The 18,101-nt window shown below is 37.3% G+C and overlaps 1 protein-coding gene across 1 annotated transcript in view; it reads left to right on the top strand.

Annotated features, from left to right (window-relative positions):
• The first annotated feature begins 6,371 nt into the window (after positions 1 to 6,371).
• LOC110451932 overlaps positions 6,372 to 18,101 on the top strand; it is an 18,887-nt gene continuing 7,157 nt past the window's right edge. Inside the window, exon 1 of the mRNA XM_021500164.1 lies at positions 6,372 to 7,034. Coding sequence (XP_021355839.1) covers positions 6,630 to 7,034 — 405 coding nt within the window. The 5' untranslated portion in view covers positions 6,372 to 6,629. The remainder of the gene's footprint in view (positions 7,035 to 18,101) is intronic.

Here is an 18,101-nt window from a genome sequence, read left to right on the forward strand (position 1 = left end):
GCCTCGAGATGTTTTTGATGTACATCATAGGATCACACTAGTCTTTATGTCTCATCAACAGGGTGGCACAAACTCAGCCTTCGATTTTGTCGTGATATATTCCAGAGTAAGTGAGCGTAATCCCAGGAGTACCAAAGATGCATCGATGTCGAGTATTCGGTTTGTTTGATAAGCGACACCAGGTTAAATTCTGGAAGGAGATAAGAACATAAGGAAATGCAAGTCAAAATCACATTACCGGTAGGCTAAAAACATTCACCGTTGAATTCTGACAGACGCATGCTATCCTAACTTGGATGAATTTTCCCTGTATATTTCGTCAATATATTTCAAAATTATCTAAATTGTTTGAGATTCATTCTAACTTACTATCCAGAACAAACTATCAATTTTTGAAAGCTCTCGTGTTTATTAAACACACGGTTTTCAAATAGTCATTATACTGAGCGTTTGTTGTGCTATAGTATTATGTCTATGCGACGTGTTTCTATTTCAGTACAATCTTCATAGGAAAAAAGGTTTCCGTAGACATCTTGGTCTCTTTAAGGGGTTGACGTATCCATAATCAAATGTGTCACATTCCTTCAATAAATCTGTTTTCTATTCTACTTCTTTCCAAAGGCATACTGTCGATATGATCCTGTGTTCACCAAGTCTTTCGGAAATTATGACTTTTTTACATGTGTTTTACTTTTTGTATATTTATTTTGCCTTTATTATATGATGACATTTTAATCTTTCATATATCAAAAAGACGTTAAGTACTCACTAACATACAAATTCGAGCGCAGCTGGCGCAATAAGTAGTGGTCCGTCTACAATCGTCACAAGTTCGCTTGAACAACGTTATTTTCCCGGTGTAGAACTTCGCCAGGTCATTGAATACCTTCTTATACTGAAGCAAATTATTGGAGATAACACATGACAAAGATTCATACTAAATTCAACTTGCATTTTGTGAGATACCTATAATCGTGTCCAATCTAGAGGAGTTCAAGTGCCTCGCGACTACAGTTACGACACATTTAAACAGTTGATATATAGACATTGTTTCGCGAATTAAAATCTCACAATTAAAATTGTTTGAAGTTGAAATGCAGAAATAAGGATTTTTGGGATTTACACAATTTACAGGGCATTGTATTAACTATAAACAAAACGGATTCACTCTCTAAACGGGTAAACTCAGATAACGTATTATTAAGTATTCATAATGATTTTGCGAATTGTATCATGCGTACAATATTTTGTTTAAAATATTGACAAAACTATCTTATTATGGAGGTAAAAGAAGAAGTATAGAAACATTATTGTACAAATGGTTTCCTGAACAATGGCAGAATTCGTTGTAATTCGACTAAAGGATGATAAAACACCACAGGGACAGTATTCTACAATTACACTAACGGACGAGTCTGGACCCAGTTTCACTAAACTGAACTGGGTCCTGTACATCAAGTACAAAGTACATGTACTCTCACCATCTATCATATAGCTCCTTAACGAGGTCAGGTTATCTGTATTTTCTGTTTGTTTTTTGGTCAAAGTACATTTTAGCAATTGTGTTTACGTAGGCTAATGTTACATGCATAGCTTCATTTCATCGATACAAATCTCGTTTGAAGAAAAAATAAAGGATACTAATTCAATTATGATACTCAATGGACAGGTACAATGCAGACATATTTAAAAGTACTAGGTATCTGACGGAAAAATGGCTATTTAATAGAAGTCGAGGTTCATGGAGATATATTTAGCAATAATTTCCTTACTAACTGATGGAATACTTAAGTTATTGGTATTAATATCCAATTTTATAAATAAATATGACTGCTGTTGGTTGCTTTATCGGAAACAACACATGGACGGCCATAGTTCATGTCTTCCAACCAGGAAACACACATCTATTACCGTATTGCACAGATCGACCTTATCTAGAGACAGTGGCAGGGAATTCCAGGTACATGTAACCGATTTCGTATTTCACATTTTGTTGTTAGTGTATGGGTATTTTTACGACTAGTGATAACAATTAAATGAAGGTCTGCCACTGTCTCTAGATAAGGTCGAACTGTGCAATACGGTCATCCACTATATCGGCTGTTTACAGACACGTGTAATACCTTGGCTATGTCGGTATAGTTTTTGATACAGTATTGCAAACGTACAAACATCGCGACGCTCGACTTCCGTTTTACCGGAGATGTCTCAGGAAATATATTCTGTTTACTTTCCCGTTTTGCTTCTCGTTTTTTGGTCAAATGTGTGTGAAAACAATAAGACTTGCCCCAACCATGTTGAATACATTTATGACAATCGGTTCATCCTGGTCGTGTCCTTGGAGTTTTGTTCATGCTTGTTGTGTTCCGCTGTACGTACGTGCAGGTCCGATTTGTCCTTCCATTCGACTCTCCTTCCAGGACACCTTACAATACCCCGCTATAGGGGTCATGTATCAATACCAGTTCTTGGATACAAAGAAAATCAAGGACTCCAGAGTGTTCAAATCAGACCGAGATCTCGCTTGTAAGTGTAGGATACGACCCATCTACGCTGTCCTGACTAAGTCTGCGATGGAATGTAGGTTAATGCTAGTTGTGCTAACGACAGAGCGTTTTTACTCGCATAGAATAGGTATAAATATGATATTCCCATCATATTACATGTTTAAAGGAGATACATTGTATTATCTTGTTAAAACATAGTGCTGGGCACCACCTATGTGGATATTTTATTATTGAAGTGCGATGATTGGGAGAATTGCTTTTTCACATGCTCAACTTATTCTTAATATTGTAGTTTTTTTTTAATAATTTAATATTAGAGTTGACTATCTCTGATATAATACATATTATTAATGTCTGTTGCCCCTGTTTCATGAACGTTCCTTAAACCGACTGTTTTTCTTAATACGGAGATTTCCATATCTAAGGAGCTCCTTAGATTAAGGAACGTTCATGAAACGATTTTTAGGAAATCTTAGCTAAAGAATTTCTTGGAGATTTTAAGTCAAGGAAACATTTAAGTTAAGGAAACAGTTTCTTCCCAGTCTTCACCTGTCGTCACCTCGGGTTGTTTATGGGTCTGTGAGTTTCAGCCACTGATGTTACCTTCCGGACTGCGTAATCGTGTCAAGGTCGTTCTCAAAGTTCACGTCTACTGTTAAAACTTGGAATTAGATGAAGATTTTTATTTGTGATACAGTTGGTCAAAACATCTATATATAGCATATATAAATACGTGGTTCATGAAACATGTATGTGACCATTTGTTTACAACTAGTTCAATGTATGTGTACGTACATGTCTATAAATAGCGTCCCTCTGTTAAAGGCTGGTGACTATATAGGACATGTTGGTGGCTACATTGGACATGTTTATCTAAGCTGGTAATTAAGTGTCCGGGAAACAGGTCCGACGTTATTTCCTTGGAGGTCCTGACTTTGACCGGGAATCGATGCGACACATAGCAGCATTGTCATTCACACAAACAGGGAAATAACAAACCTTATACGAAACTGGTTCTTTTCTAACGTACAACTACAAAACATATTCCAACGCCCCCTCTTAGAGCAAAGGACAAGATAACATTTTTACATATACACCTTTCTCTATCTGTCCCTATATAAGAACAATAAGATAATAAATGCTATTTTCCTCATTCGACGGATAGATGACGTGTCCCGACTTTGAGTACTGCCTTTAAGTCGGTATAATGCCACAGTCAAAATATGAGTTTTTAGAACATAGATTTTAGCAATGTCCGGCTTCTCCTTTATGAAAGATCTATTTCTGATTCAATGTAATTTCCAAATGACAACGACATGTGAGTGTTTACAAACACACTGATGGCGGAAGGTCAACATCGTCAAGTAATCTAAGTACGTTTAGTTTGCACCGCTGTTAAAAAAGACGGGGCACTCGGGAAATAATCACTTGTATAATTGTCCTCATAGCAACAGTAGGTAGGACTACAGTCATGTCTGATGTATTGATGTCCCTCAATTTACAAGTGATGTTTAAGCGTTCTTCCTTCTCGTCAAATTATTTTGTAAATTGTGATACTTCATGAATAAAGAAAAAGCTCCATGTGACTTATATATTTTAGTTTGTTAAAACTTGCTTTTCAAGTGACATGTTATTAATGTACAAGATGCATGAACAATAGTTCAAAAATAAATTAGGCTGTTTCAATGTTGTAAGTAACTAGACAAGTAAATTAATAATGGAACACAATAATATGTTATAACAATATCAACTTTAGCACATTTTCTTGCTCTATTACGATATCAGGTAATTATACTGGTACACGAATGACATGTCCAGTGCTCTCTAGCAACACAAGTACGTACACTCGACTCATTGTGTTCGTGATTTCCTTGTACGTATGATGATAACAAGGAAGAAATAACCGCACTAAAATCTCCATACGATCACGTGTAACGTTGAAATACACGAAAGATAGGATCCCTATGCATCTAATCTCCTTCCGTTTCTAATTTTGTTCCGAACAGTATTGTATCGTTTTGTCACGATCTCACATTGCCGTGACTGGTCGCATTCTTCGCTCACTAATGGCAGGATACGACATGACAATTTCTTACTTTATCATCCTATTATTTATTTCTATGGGGGCGGAGATATCTCCAAACCACCTTTTTATTTTCATTCGTTTATTCATATTTGCAAACTAAAATACCTACGAGGGAGATGTATAATTAGAACTTGTCACTAGACTAGATATTATGTTTTTCAATCCACTTGGCAGAAATAATTTACTTTGGTTGATTATTGAAAAAATAAATCATGTTATTTCAATAAACCAAGATATCATGTTTTGCTAGTCATTTGTTTCTGAAGCGGTCATCGAACTGGTCGGTCAAACTGATTTGTCACTGACCTGTCATAAAGTACATGTCTGTGGGTCACGCGGATAACCGCAAGATTGACGTCACGAGTGACGTAATCATTTTCTTATCTGCATTTTTCGAAATTGTTTTTTATCATACGAGTTAGAAAAAAAATGAAATAAAAGAAGTGTGCTACTTTGTCTTGGTCAGCATTTCAGTCACTTTCATAGAATTCAATTCAAAGAATTGTTAACAATTTCCTCAGTATCAAAATATTGATATTTGATTATATCGGTGTCTAACACGAACAGTCACATCGGGGCCAGGACAAATATATGTATATGGGACAAGGAAATAATTACTACAGCGTAGACAATAATACAAAGCTGTCAAAATTCAGTGCGATCCGCTCCTTTATCAATATATATAAATAGGAAAGCACGACACTCGAGAGGAATGACGTCACACATATGTTTTCTATGAGGTATAAAATATATCTTTTACCTTTTTGTATAGGCCTAGACTTTGATCAGCGCCCAGTAAAAATGACACCTTCTTGCGGTTTTACACAGTTTATGGGAGTTTCATGGTTTTTTTAGTGATTTTTTTGGAACTGTACGGTATCGATCAAAATATTTTATTTCAGTGTTAAGTAAAACTATATCTTACTTTTACAGTTTTCGTTTAAACGGTCAAACCGGTGGGACCACTATTGTTCGTTTATTAAATAAGGTCGGACCTAGTAATCTGATGCTGCTTTCAGGCGAGCCTTGACAAAGCCTTGCAAGGCCATGCCCCAGGTCCTGTTCCGACACTGGTAGTGGGTAAAGGGGCATAACTCCAACAGGCTTATGGTTTGAAGTGTATTCCAAACATGTACAGCTGGTTACGACAATGTTACACGTTGTTCAACATTAACAATGTTATGTAACATATTGTAATCGCTTTCACACTACTATACAAGCTACTTTCAACAGAAATTGCTTGCATCAATTATTCTTGAAGAGTCTTACTGTCTATACGTTGAAATTAGCTAATCACAATCAAAAATTTAATAATCTATAGTTTTTTTCAGAGGAGGAAGGGTTATGCTTTGTTCATCAAGTTCATTGTTTGTAACTTTGTCTATTTTGGGACTATTCCAATGGCAGTCCTTTTCATCCATTTTTTTCTTTTTTTTTCAGTTTTGTTATCATTATAATTACTCCACTGCCGACCATTTGTGACAAGCCATTTGGGGGGAAAACCTATTTACATGCAACTACAAACTACCGTCTTCCATAGATTAACCACGGAATTAGATTAGTCTGTGGATTAACGGAGTGATTAACGAATGCATGTTTCTTTATTAAACCAAGACACGTTATTGAAATATATACACGAATCCCCGAGGGTATGCACATCACTATACAAGAACTATCATATCTCGAAAAGAGTCCCACTCTCTTTGAGAATACGTTGTGCAGTCATCTCGCGTACCATAAGCCATCATTTTATACAGCAGCTTAGCCTTATCGATTGCGATCAAGGGAATAGCCCCTGTACCCTAAGAATGGCCCCATAATAAATAGTGATTTTCTGCCAATCAAAATTCACAAATTTCTTTATCTGCGGCGACGAACCAGGAAGGGAAATGTGTGTGTCGTCGACTGTGTCAACGGGAGATAGAAAACAGGAAGATGATACTGCAGCACTTGGTGGCTCATCCTGTCGCACTTATTAATGCCTCATCCTGTAGCCCGTTCGTGTTAAGAGGGAAATTATAAACTTACTATTAACGATGTTAGCAGGAAAGCCCGCCGAGGGCGATGATGTGTATTCCGAGCCGTACAGCCAACTGGCTCCTGTGCAGACTGAAACACAACCATTCTCAACAAGTGGCTCACTTGAGCAGCCCAAAAGGAACTCTCAAACTCGTAAAGCTTATCGTAAAGTAACAAAGAATCGGTCCTCTGAGAACGCTGACAACCAAAACTTTTATTCGGAGGCCAAATGTTTACCTGACGACATGGGGAACAGTTATAGCGAACCTGTTGGGATCTATAACCCGAGTTCGGGATCAGTGACTGCGGGGGAGTTTACACCTGTCATTTCGGGGTTACCCGACCGTGACGTTACTCACGAACGTGAAGTGGTCTCGTATGACTTGGCAGAGTCTTCAGAGCCAGTGCCATCAAGACAACAGGTAAATAATTGACCTATCACATTGTTATGCATGTGTGGGTTTTTTCTGTCTTCAATTTTACAGGATTCGTCTTTAAATCTTGAGATATTCTTCATGTGATGTAAGTTTAGATAATCTCCTGTCAACTCTACAACATCACGCCACCGTGTTTACCTTCGTGCACCTCTGTACACGATCCCTGATGTTTATGTTTACTGCTGTGCTACCATGATCTACCGGAATTTGATACATATACTAGGCTATTGGTGTTTGAAAGTATTCCACGTGTCGTAAATTCTTTTCGACCTTGTGATTACTACATTGTTTACATGATCACAAGCTATGTGTTATCCATACAAGTCTGTTGTTAACAGTTTGACAAGTGCCAGACCTGATCATGCAAATGTTTAGGTTTGTACCAAGGATTTAACCGTATAGTACTAAACTGAATGTTTGTAACCCGACCCCCCCACCCGACCCCCGCTATACTGTATGTTTGTAACGCCCCCCACCCCCATATCTTTTGGGAGAAGGCCTCGTACATTGAGCTAAATCCATCAATGCATGTAGCGTAACAATGGTATCTTACACAATAATACTGATGTTCAACCGTAGCTACCTGTAACTACCTGTATCTACAAGATGTACAATGTATATAAATTAGTATAAGATAAAACAGAAGACTTTGTATACTAAATATGTGTTAAAGGTATTTAGTCCTCAGCCGACCCTAGGAACTGGCATGTCAGCTTTAATCAAGGGGTTTGATGAGGTCAAACAAAATAAGAAAGTTTAAGGGTTGTAACGCAAGTATTTTTCACAGTGCCTGTCATGTCTGGTATCTTTTTACATGGCTGTACATGTGTATCATGCATTTAATTTGTCCTGTGGTTATGGATTTTATCGTGTTTGTTTCTGACAGCTGTAATTAGGTTGTGTTATGACACACAGTTACGTGGTGGCTATATACCTGCCGTTACATCTAACATTGCCCCAGGCCTAGTGTCAATGTGACTCAAGACATGTATATATGTTTTACATATATATCTATACTGTCACCGAGCCTAGTGTCAGTGTGACTCGGTACATGTATGTTTTATATACTGTCACCCAGCCTAGTGTCAGTGTGACTGGGTACATGTGTAACCATATAAACTGGTAAACAAGAAACCTGCATCGACCTTGACTTTTCATTCAACTTTACACATGTATGTTTTATATACTGTCACCCGGCCTAGTGTCAGTGTGACTTGGGACATGTATGTTTTATATACTGCCACCCGACCTAGTGTCAGTGTGACTCGGTACATGTATGTTTTATATACTGCCACCCGACCTTGTGTCAGTGTGACTGGGTACATGTATGTTTTATATACTGTCACCTGGCCTAGTGTCAGTGTGACTCGGGACATGTATGTTTTATATACTGTCACCTGGCCTAGTGTCAGTGTGACTCGGTACATGTATGTTTTATATACTGTCACCCGGCCTAGTGTCAGTGTGACTTGGGACATGTATGTTTTATATACTGTCACCCGGCCTAGTGTCAGTGTGACTCGGTACAATGTATGTTTTATATACTGTCACCCGGCCTAGTGTCAGTGTGACTCGGTACATGTATGTTTTATATATACTGTCACCCGACCTAGTGTCAGTGTGACTTAGTACATGTATGTTTTATATACTGTCACCTGATTATGATGTATACTGTTTACTGGTACATGGGGTATATATGAATTGTACTTTATATGAATTGGTGCCGAAATCAGGGATAAACATGTACATGAACTGTTCAATAATTATCTAGGCGACATACTTACAGAAGAAGAAACAAATCATTTGTGGATTCAAATTAAAACTGAATTGTACATGTAGATAAGAAATGCTTGGATTTGTTTCCATTTATTCACTTGATTTTTTAAGAACAAGCTTCAGAAGCTACAAGCATGCATGCACAAGCAATCAAACACATTAATTCTATATATAGCTGATCATTTTTTGATTTCAATTGTATTCCTTTTCAAAGGAATTTCATTTTCCTTTTAGTTGTGAAATAGTTTTTTTCCTTATCAGGCATTCTTTATTTCCTTCAAACACAACAAAGCCAATGTTGCAGAATTTAATAGGGGAAGCTTTTATCTTGATCTGGTAACCATGCAAGACCAGTCAATGAATGAGTTAATAGCGTGATGAAAAGACATTAATATTCTAGCAAGCTGTCAAAGTGGTCGCGTAATTGTTCTCAATTTAAATTGTTTTGCCAAGTAGAAATTGTTTATTTTTTTTTACCCTTGAAAATGTGACTGAAAGGAACCTGTTTCCTAGCAAATGTTGCACTTTTCTGTGTCAAGATAGAAAAATTGTCAGATGAAATAATTAAGACTGACATATATATATCAATAATTTATGTAAAGGTGGCATTGATTGGACTGCAACTAAATCAATTAAAATTTAAAATGACTAATTGATGTTTACATTTATTAAAGATGCTTAAATTATAGAATGAATACTTGTTACCATATTTGACCAATAGTGTGCACCAGTTCTTCCTATCCTTTACCTTGCTTAGCATTAATACCTACCTGTACCATATTTGACCAATAAAGTGTCCCTTCCTTACAAGTTCACCCTGCCCTTTATCATGCTTAGCATGAATACTTACCATATTTGACCAATAAAGTGCCCCTAACTTACAAGTTCACCCTGCCCTTTATCATGCTTAGCATGAATACTTACATACCATATTTGACCAATAAAGTGCCCCTAACTTACAAGTCCACCCTGCCCTTTATCACACTAAGCATGACTACTTACATATCATATTTGACCAATAAAGTGCCCCTAACTTACAAGTCCACCCTGCCCTTTATCACACTAAGCATGAATACTTACATACCATATTTGACCAATAAAGTGCCCATCCCCTTACCAGTTCTCCCTATCCTTTATCTTGCTTATCATGAATTCCCACCTTCACCATATTTGACCAATAAAGTGCCCCTTCCCTACAAGTTCCTACTACCATTTATCTTGCTAATAGCATGAATGCATACCATATATTTGACCAATAAAGTGCTTGTTCCAATTACAAGTTCCCCACTTCCCTTTATCACACTAAGCATGAATACTTACCATATTTGACAAGTAAATTGTCCCATTTGTTACAAGTTTCCCCTACCCTTTATTTGAGAAGAACATCATTATCCTATCCCTTTATAAAGAGTCTATTCGTTGTGGCTATTTCTGGAGACATTTCACAGAATCCAGAGTCACTCATTTTTTCCAAAATGCTTGAGGCTCAGGGCACGAATTACGTAGTCATTCAATCATATTTCTGTTTCCTGGTATTATTTTTGGAATGGCATTATGAACATTTACACTTAACAATATACGGAGAGTTAATTTCTGATATCCCCTGTGGTTAATTATAACCCTGCTTTACTATATAGCACTAATAGTCTGTGCATGTGTCATGGGATTGGAAACCTCATATCTGATGTAATTAAACAACCAACATAATGAACACTCGTAACAGATAACTGATATCCCTTCACACCTCGACACAGTGATCTCCCTGAGCTGTCGATAATAATTAGCCAATACTGCACTTCCATACACGGTGGACCATTTTGTTTTTATGACAGCACAGAAGAGAAAAAAAATGTTGTCATGGTAAAAATACTATACATTATTGAAAACTCATTGCATTTTCAGTGCAACTCTTTGTATTTAAAGATCTAGACAATGCTGACACAAGGAGGCAATACAGATTACAGGGATACTTGTAGGGTTTTTCAGGCGAGTCCTGAATGTTGATTTCGAAATATTGACAAGTCCTATTAGATTAGATCTGTAAGAGATACATTTAGTGGCAGATCTCATAATGTGAGTAAATCTGACAGGAAATGCACAAGTCCAGTTAGTACTGTGTCCAATAATCACTAGGTTAGACTGAAACTAGTTTATATGCAAATCTTTTAGCATGGACTTCCACCCATTTAAAGTATTATGTGCCTATGTTTACAACATGAAGGAAGTTCTTAACTTTCCATAAATACTACCATATGACTTTTACACTGTTGTAAAGAAACCTGAAGTATACCTTAGGCCTACATCTAATGACATTGAACTCAAGCTCACTCAATTTCTTATTGAAATCTTGTCTGGGCTATACATTTTAAACAATGAAGATATTTTGATGAAACTTTTAACATGTAAATGTAAAACAATTTGTTTTCATTAAACATTGAATGCAAGTCATTTATCTTATAAAGCAGATACAAAAGTCGAAACAATATTGTTACCATACTTTCCCCGATACATTTCCATAATTTTGGACCTTAGCAGTTTCACAGAGTTTAGCCTGTACATGTATGTGCTATAAATAGATGAACACAGAAACTGGTCATGTTATGGCATTGTGTATAATGATGACAAAAGGATTGGATTACTGTAAGTTGTCACGATGAAGGAAGTAATTAGAATGTCTTGATCAATTTATTCGGCTGTTTCACCTTAATGCCACCAGGGATCACTCAATGCTATATACATATGTATAGAATCAGTCTGAATACTCTATACACGCACATAATATATATATATATAGGTGTATTGGTAATTACTAGTAATCAATATTAATTTGGAAAATCATTTACTGAAGCACAAAATCATATTTTCAATGAGCTAAGACCTGACCTTCAGTCTGGCATTGGATAGAACACTCCTGTATATATATACAAATGTAACTGACCATGTATGTTATGTTAATATTTAGCCAGAAAACAAAAATATAGAAGCTTTGGAGCTAGATCATATTCATGTACATGTACAGGTCACTTTGGTTATGTTTTCTTAGACTGTAAGGGTGTGTCCCCGATCCAAACGTCCTGATCATGACTCATCCCCTTCCACCCATAAAAATAACGCTTAGCCTCTTAGAATCACCCCTTTTTATCAGTGTATGTAGTATGTACAGTATACCAGCTAAAGATCCAATACAATTGAGTACTAGAAGGCTGGAGCCCCACCTAACACAACCAGCCTAATACCATACAGTCATAATGAGTTCGAAAATAATGAAGTCCAAATGTAGTGATGGATAATGAGCAACACGTCAGCTTGTCACTGGTATTTCCCCTGGTCCTACAACTGACTCCAATAAAACCTTAGGTTTGTACAAGTGGCTGCCTGCAACAACACCAATTTTCTAATTCATCATACCAACATTCAGAAGGATTAAAGTGTCTTATCTTGTTAGTTGGAAACTTAACCCCAAACACAGCGACATAATATATATAGTTAGGTGGCATATCTGTGGCCACCACATACTCCAGTAGTTAGTGCTGGACACAGTTAATATATAGTTAGGTGGTATATCTGTGGCCACCACATACTCCAGTAGTTAGTGCTGGACACAGTTATATCTGTGGCCACCACATACTCCAGTAGTTAGTGCTGGACACAGTTATATCTGTGGCCACCACATACTCCAGTAGTTAGTGCTGGACACAGTTATATCTGTGGCCACCACATACTCCAGTAGTTAGTGCTGGACACAGTTATATCTGTGGCCACCACATACTCCAGTAGTTAGTGCTGGACACAGTTATATCTGTGGCCACCACATACTCCAGTAGTTAGTGCTGGACACAGTTATATCTGTGGCCACCACATACTCCAGTAGTTAGTGCTGGACACAGTTATATCTGTGGCCACCACATACTCCAGTAGTTAGTGCTGGACACAGTTATATCTGTGGCCACCACATACTCCAGTAGTTAGTGCTGGACACAGTTATATCTGTGGCCACCACATACTCCAGTAGTTAGTGCTGGACACAGTTATATCTGTGGCCACCACATACTCCAGTAGTTAGTGCTGGACACAGTTATATCTGTGGCCACCACATACTCCAGTAGTTAGTGCTGGACACAGTTATATCTGTGGCCACCACATACTCCAGTAGTTAGTGCTGGACACAGTTATATCTGTGGCCACCACATACTCCAGTAGTTAGTGCTGGACACAGTTATATCTGTGGCCACCACATACTCCAGTAGTTAGTGCTGGACACAGTTATATCTGTGGCCACCACATACTCCAGTAGTTAGTGCTGGACACAGTTATATCTGTGGCCACCACATACTCCAGTAGTTAGTGCTGGACACAGTTATATCTGTGGCCACCACATACTCCAGTAGTTAGTGCTGGACACAGTTATATCTGTGGCCACCACATACTCCAGTAGTTAGTGCTGGACACAGTTATATCTGTGGCCACCACATACTCCAGTAGTTAGTGCTGGACACAGTTATATCTGTGGCCACCACATACTCCAGTAGTTAGTGCTGGACACAGTTATATCTGTGGCCACCACATACTCCAGTAGTTAGTGCTGGACACAGTTATATCTGTGGCCACCACATACTCCAGTAGTTAGTGCTGGACACAGTTATATCTGTGGCCACCACATACTCCAGTAGTTAGTGCTGGACACAGTTATATCTGTGGCCACCACATACTCCAGTAGTTAGTGCTGGACACAGTTATATCTGTGGCCACCACATACTCCAGTAGTTAGTGCTGGACACAGTTATATCTGTGGCCACCACATACTCCAGTAGTTAGTGCTGGACACAGTTATATCTGTGGCCACCACATACTCCAGTAGTTAGTGCTGGACACAGTTATATCTGTGGCCACCACATACTCCAGTAGTTAGTGCTGGACACAGTTATATCTGTGGCCACCACATACTCCAGTAGTTAGTGCTGGACACAGTTATATCTGTGGCCACCACATACTCCAGTAGTTAGTGCTGGACACAGTTATATCTGTGGCCACCACATACTCCAGTAGTTAGTGCTGGACACAGTTATATCTGTGGCCACCACATACTCCAGTAGTTAGTGCTGGACACAGTTATATCTGTGGCCACCACATACTCCAGTAGTTAGTGCTGGACACAGTTATATCTGTGGCCACCACATACTCCAGTAGTTAGTGCTGGACACAGTTATATCTGTGGCCACCACATACTCCAGTAGTTAGTGCTGGACACAGTTATATCTGTGGCCACCACATACTCCAGTAGTTAGTGCTGGACACAGTTATATCTGTGGCCACCACATACTCCAGTAGTTAGTGCTGGACACAGTTATATCTGTGGCCACCACATACTCCAGTAGTTAGTGCTGGACACAGTTATATCTGTGGCCACCACATACTCCAGTAGTTAGTGCTGTACACAGTTATATCCGTGGCCACCACATACTCCAGTAGTTAGTGCTGGACACAGTTATATCTCTACTTTTTTACCGATTAATGTGCACATGCAAATTCTAATGTTTTTCCTCCTGAAGACCATATATATCTGGCTTATGTACTGATGTTTGCACTTCTGAAATAATTTGATATCAGACTATATCGTTCCACGCTCATTTTGATTATACCGGTACACTGAGTGAGCACTACAATGGATTTAAACTCTGATCAAATACAAAGTGTTTATTTTTTACTCAGCAGTAATTAAGTAAAACCAGGTGTAACCAACACAAAATTGAGCATTACAAAACGTATTTGGCCTGGCAACTTATAAAAATTTAATTTAAGAGGAAAGTTCCTCATCATCAACAGAATCAGACCAGAAGTCAAAGAATTTATTGTTTACTAAGTAATGTAAAAATCTGTGTTTGAAATTTATATATCATGACATCATGCCTCATTTATAGTGCCTTCTGGTGTACATGGCATTTACTGTATTATATATCATTATACCAGTACTGTAATAACACATTAAGGATCAATTATCTACATTATACACAAACAGGATAGGAATTAAGGCCACACTTATAGGAATGTGGTTTAAGTCCAGGCCAGTGCAAGCTGTCATATATAGCAAAATGGATGAAGGCTAGGCCGATAGAAAGACTATGGATATCACTACTAGACTGGTATATGATAGAAAGACTATATATATCACTACCAGACTGGTATATGATAGTAAGACTATGTATATCACTACTAGACTGGTATATGATAGAAAGACTATGTATATCACTACCAGACTGGTATATGGTAGAAAGACTATATATATCACTACCAGACTGGTATATGGTAGAAAGACTATGTATATCACTACTAGACTGGTATATGATAGAAAGACTATGGATATCACTACCAGACTGGTATATGATAGAAAGACTATGTATATCACTACCAGACTGGTATATGATAGAAAGACGATGGATATCACTACCAGACTGGTATATGATAGAAAGACTATGGATATCACTACCAGACTGGTATATGATAGAAAGACTATGGATATCACTACCAGACTGGCATATAGATAGAAATACTATGGATCTCTACTAGACTGCAGATATATGATAGAAAGAATATTGATATTGAGTTCATGAAAAAATAAAGTAACTTCATGTGTATTGGTACTGTTTTAGGTTTATTATACATGTGTTTGTGTATGTATACCCAAGTTTAAAGATGACGATGAGAGATAAAATAATGTCATTTAATATACAACACTTAAGATGGAGCCAGACACCAACTTGTTTTCTTAAGTCACAAAATTGAGATCCTTCAAGTGGTTGTTTAAAAAAAGACAGTGAAACACTTGTCCTCAGCATTACCTATAGGGTATTGAATATTTTTTAGCGAGCCAGTTATATAGTACCTCTTTGTCTCGATCTTCCTCCATTCAACTTCCTTATCCTTCCTTCCTTCAGCTCGATGTCTCAATTTCATCTCCTTCCTCCCTTCAACTTCCATTTCCTTTATCCATTCAGCATCCATATCTTTCTGTCCCTCAACTTCAGACAGGCTTAAACATGTACCTGAACAACACACAAAGCATCACATACAGTATTTCAGATTGGCTATAAGCTACCAGCCCCTAAGTTTTTATAATGAATTTCCCAGCTGCATTTTACTACTACCCGCTGGCTTATATTATCTACCCCTAGTTTGAGAACTAGAATCAGACAAAGTGATCATAATTATTAAAGTTCATTTTTTTCTAAAAAAATCAATATTCTGGAGATGGGGACCAGCGTAGCTTTCACTGCAGTGTATCAAATTTAATGCTGACAGCCTCATAACATCAAATGCTATAGCGTAACATCAAATGCTATGGCGTAACATCAAATGCTATAGCGTAACATCAAATGCTATAGCGTAACATCAAATGCTATGGCGTAACATCAAATGCTATGGCGTAACATGTTATGCTATAGCGTAACATCAAATGCTATGGCGTAACATCAAATGCTATGGCGTAACATCAAGTTCTAAGGCGTAACATCAAGTGCTATGGCATAACATTAAGTACTAATGCGTAACATCAAGTGCTATGGCGTAACATCAAGTGCTATGGCGTAACATCAAGTGCTATGGCGTAACATCAAGTGCTATGGCGTAACATCAAATGCTATGGCGTAACATCAAATTTCCTAAGAGGTTTGATTGCATGAGAGTCCATTTACTTCCCTGTACTCTAACATTCTTATTGACTTTATGATAGTATACAGCAATTAAAACAGAGATGAGGGGGCTCATAGACTCTCGCACATCTATGACCAAGTATTAAACAAAGCGTAGCCGAATCAAGTCTGTCATTTCAGTACATATATATATAACAAGTAATTGCACATACGCTTACAGCGTAGCCGAATCAACATCATTTTGCTTAGACAACTCGTACCTATTTTACACATTTGTGTGCATACCGTACTAATCATCGAAACGTCCCATATAAACACTTACTGGTTGTGCTACATGAATCTTTTCAGAAACAATTGTATACATATCAATTACATTGATTTACAGTAAACTGCGTATCGATACAATCTTCAGTTTCTCTAACATACATATATGACCTTGACTTTCTGTACATGACCTTCAGTTTCTGTAACATACATATATGACCTTGACTTTATGTAACATACATATATGACCTTGACTTTCTGTACATGACTTTCTTTAACTGCACCACTTACAAAATCTAAAAGAAATTGAGGGTCTAGTCTAGACCTGCTGATGTGGTATTTATAAAGACTTGTGTTGGATGATGCTGATGTGGAGACTATATTTATAAAGACTTGTGTTGAATGATGCTGATGTGGAGACTATATTTATTAAGACAGGTGTTGGATCGGGTGTCAAGGATGTGTTACAGCTGGCAGTATTTAATGCCAGAAGCCACTGAACATTGAAGTGGTAAGAAATGCGTCATCTACACAACACAGCTTATGACTAATGTCTGGGCATCATGTATGAATGTACTAGTTAATTTCATTGCACGATTGTTGCATATCGCAATTATGGGCAAGAGATAGCGTAAGAATGACTGATTCCTTTTTATCAGGAAATTGAAACATATTGTGTGCAATTAATCCCACCAGACGTTAAAACCATAACTTGAAAACACTATAGCAAAATTATAGGTTATCATATTTGTACATACAAACCATGCACAACAGAAATGCATTGTTTTACTATGGGGATCTTTCTTAATCCATAATTATCAACCCAGAGAAAATGTTTATAAATAAAGAAATGCCATTGTATTTCTCAATTTTGTTTTTGTATCAAACTTTTCTAACTTTAAAATTTCTAAATGTTTACCTTCTGTATGCAACATATATAGTGTGCTATATAAATAATGTACAAGTATTTTGGATTTTCCCAGATTCAACTTGGAAACTCAATCCTCTTCATAAACTTTTCTAAGACTAATGGCTTTATATGCTAAGTATATATAACAATTGGTATAGGATTTTTGATATTATTAGATATGATCGTGCATGAAGATATTTCAAACTTTAATTATTTTGAAAACTTTTTGTACGGGAAGTTTCTACTTAATTTCAGCAATTAAACACTTCCTCCAATTCATTCCTGTTTTAAATGTAAAATAATCTTATAAAGTATGATCAATTACGTTATAAATAAATCTGGAAATTTCAAAGCAAAGCTCAACTTGAGTGCTGTTATACTTTTGCTCCTGTGTTAACATGACAGATAGCTATAGACATTTACCTCCCCCCCTCCCCACACGCCACTCTCCCTCTC

The sequence above is a fragment of the Mizuhopecten yessoensis genome, unplaced genomic scaffold, assembly GCF_002113885.1.
Source record: "Mizuhopecten yessoensis strain PY_sf001 unplaced genomic scaffold, ASM211388v2 scaffold6307, whole genome shotgun sequence".
Classification (NCBI taxonomy): Eukaryota; Metazoa; Mollusca; class Bivalvia; order Pectinida; family Pectinidae; genus Mizuhopecten; species Mizuhopecten yessoensis.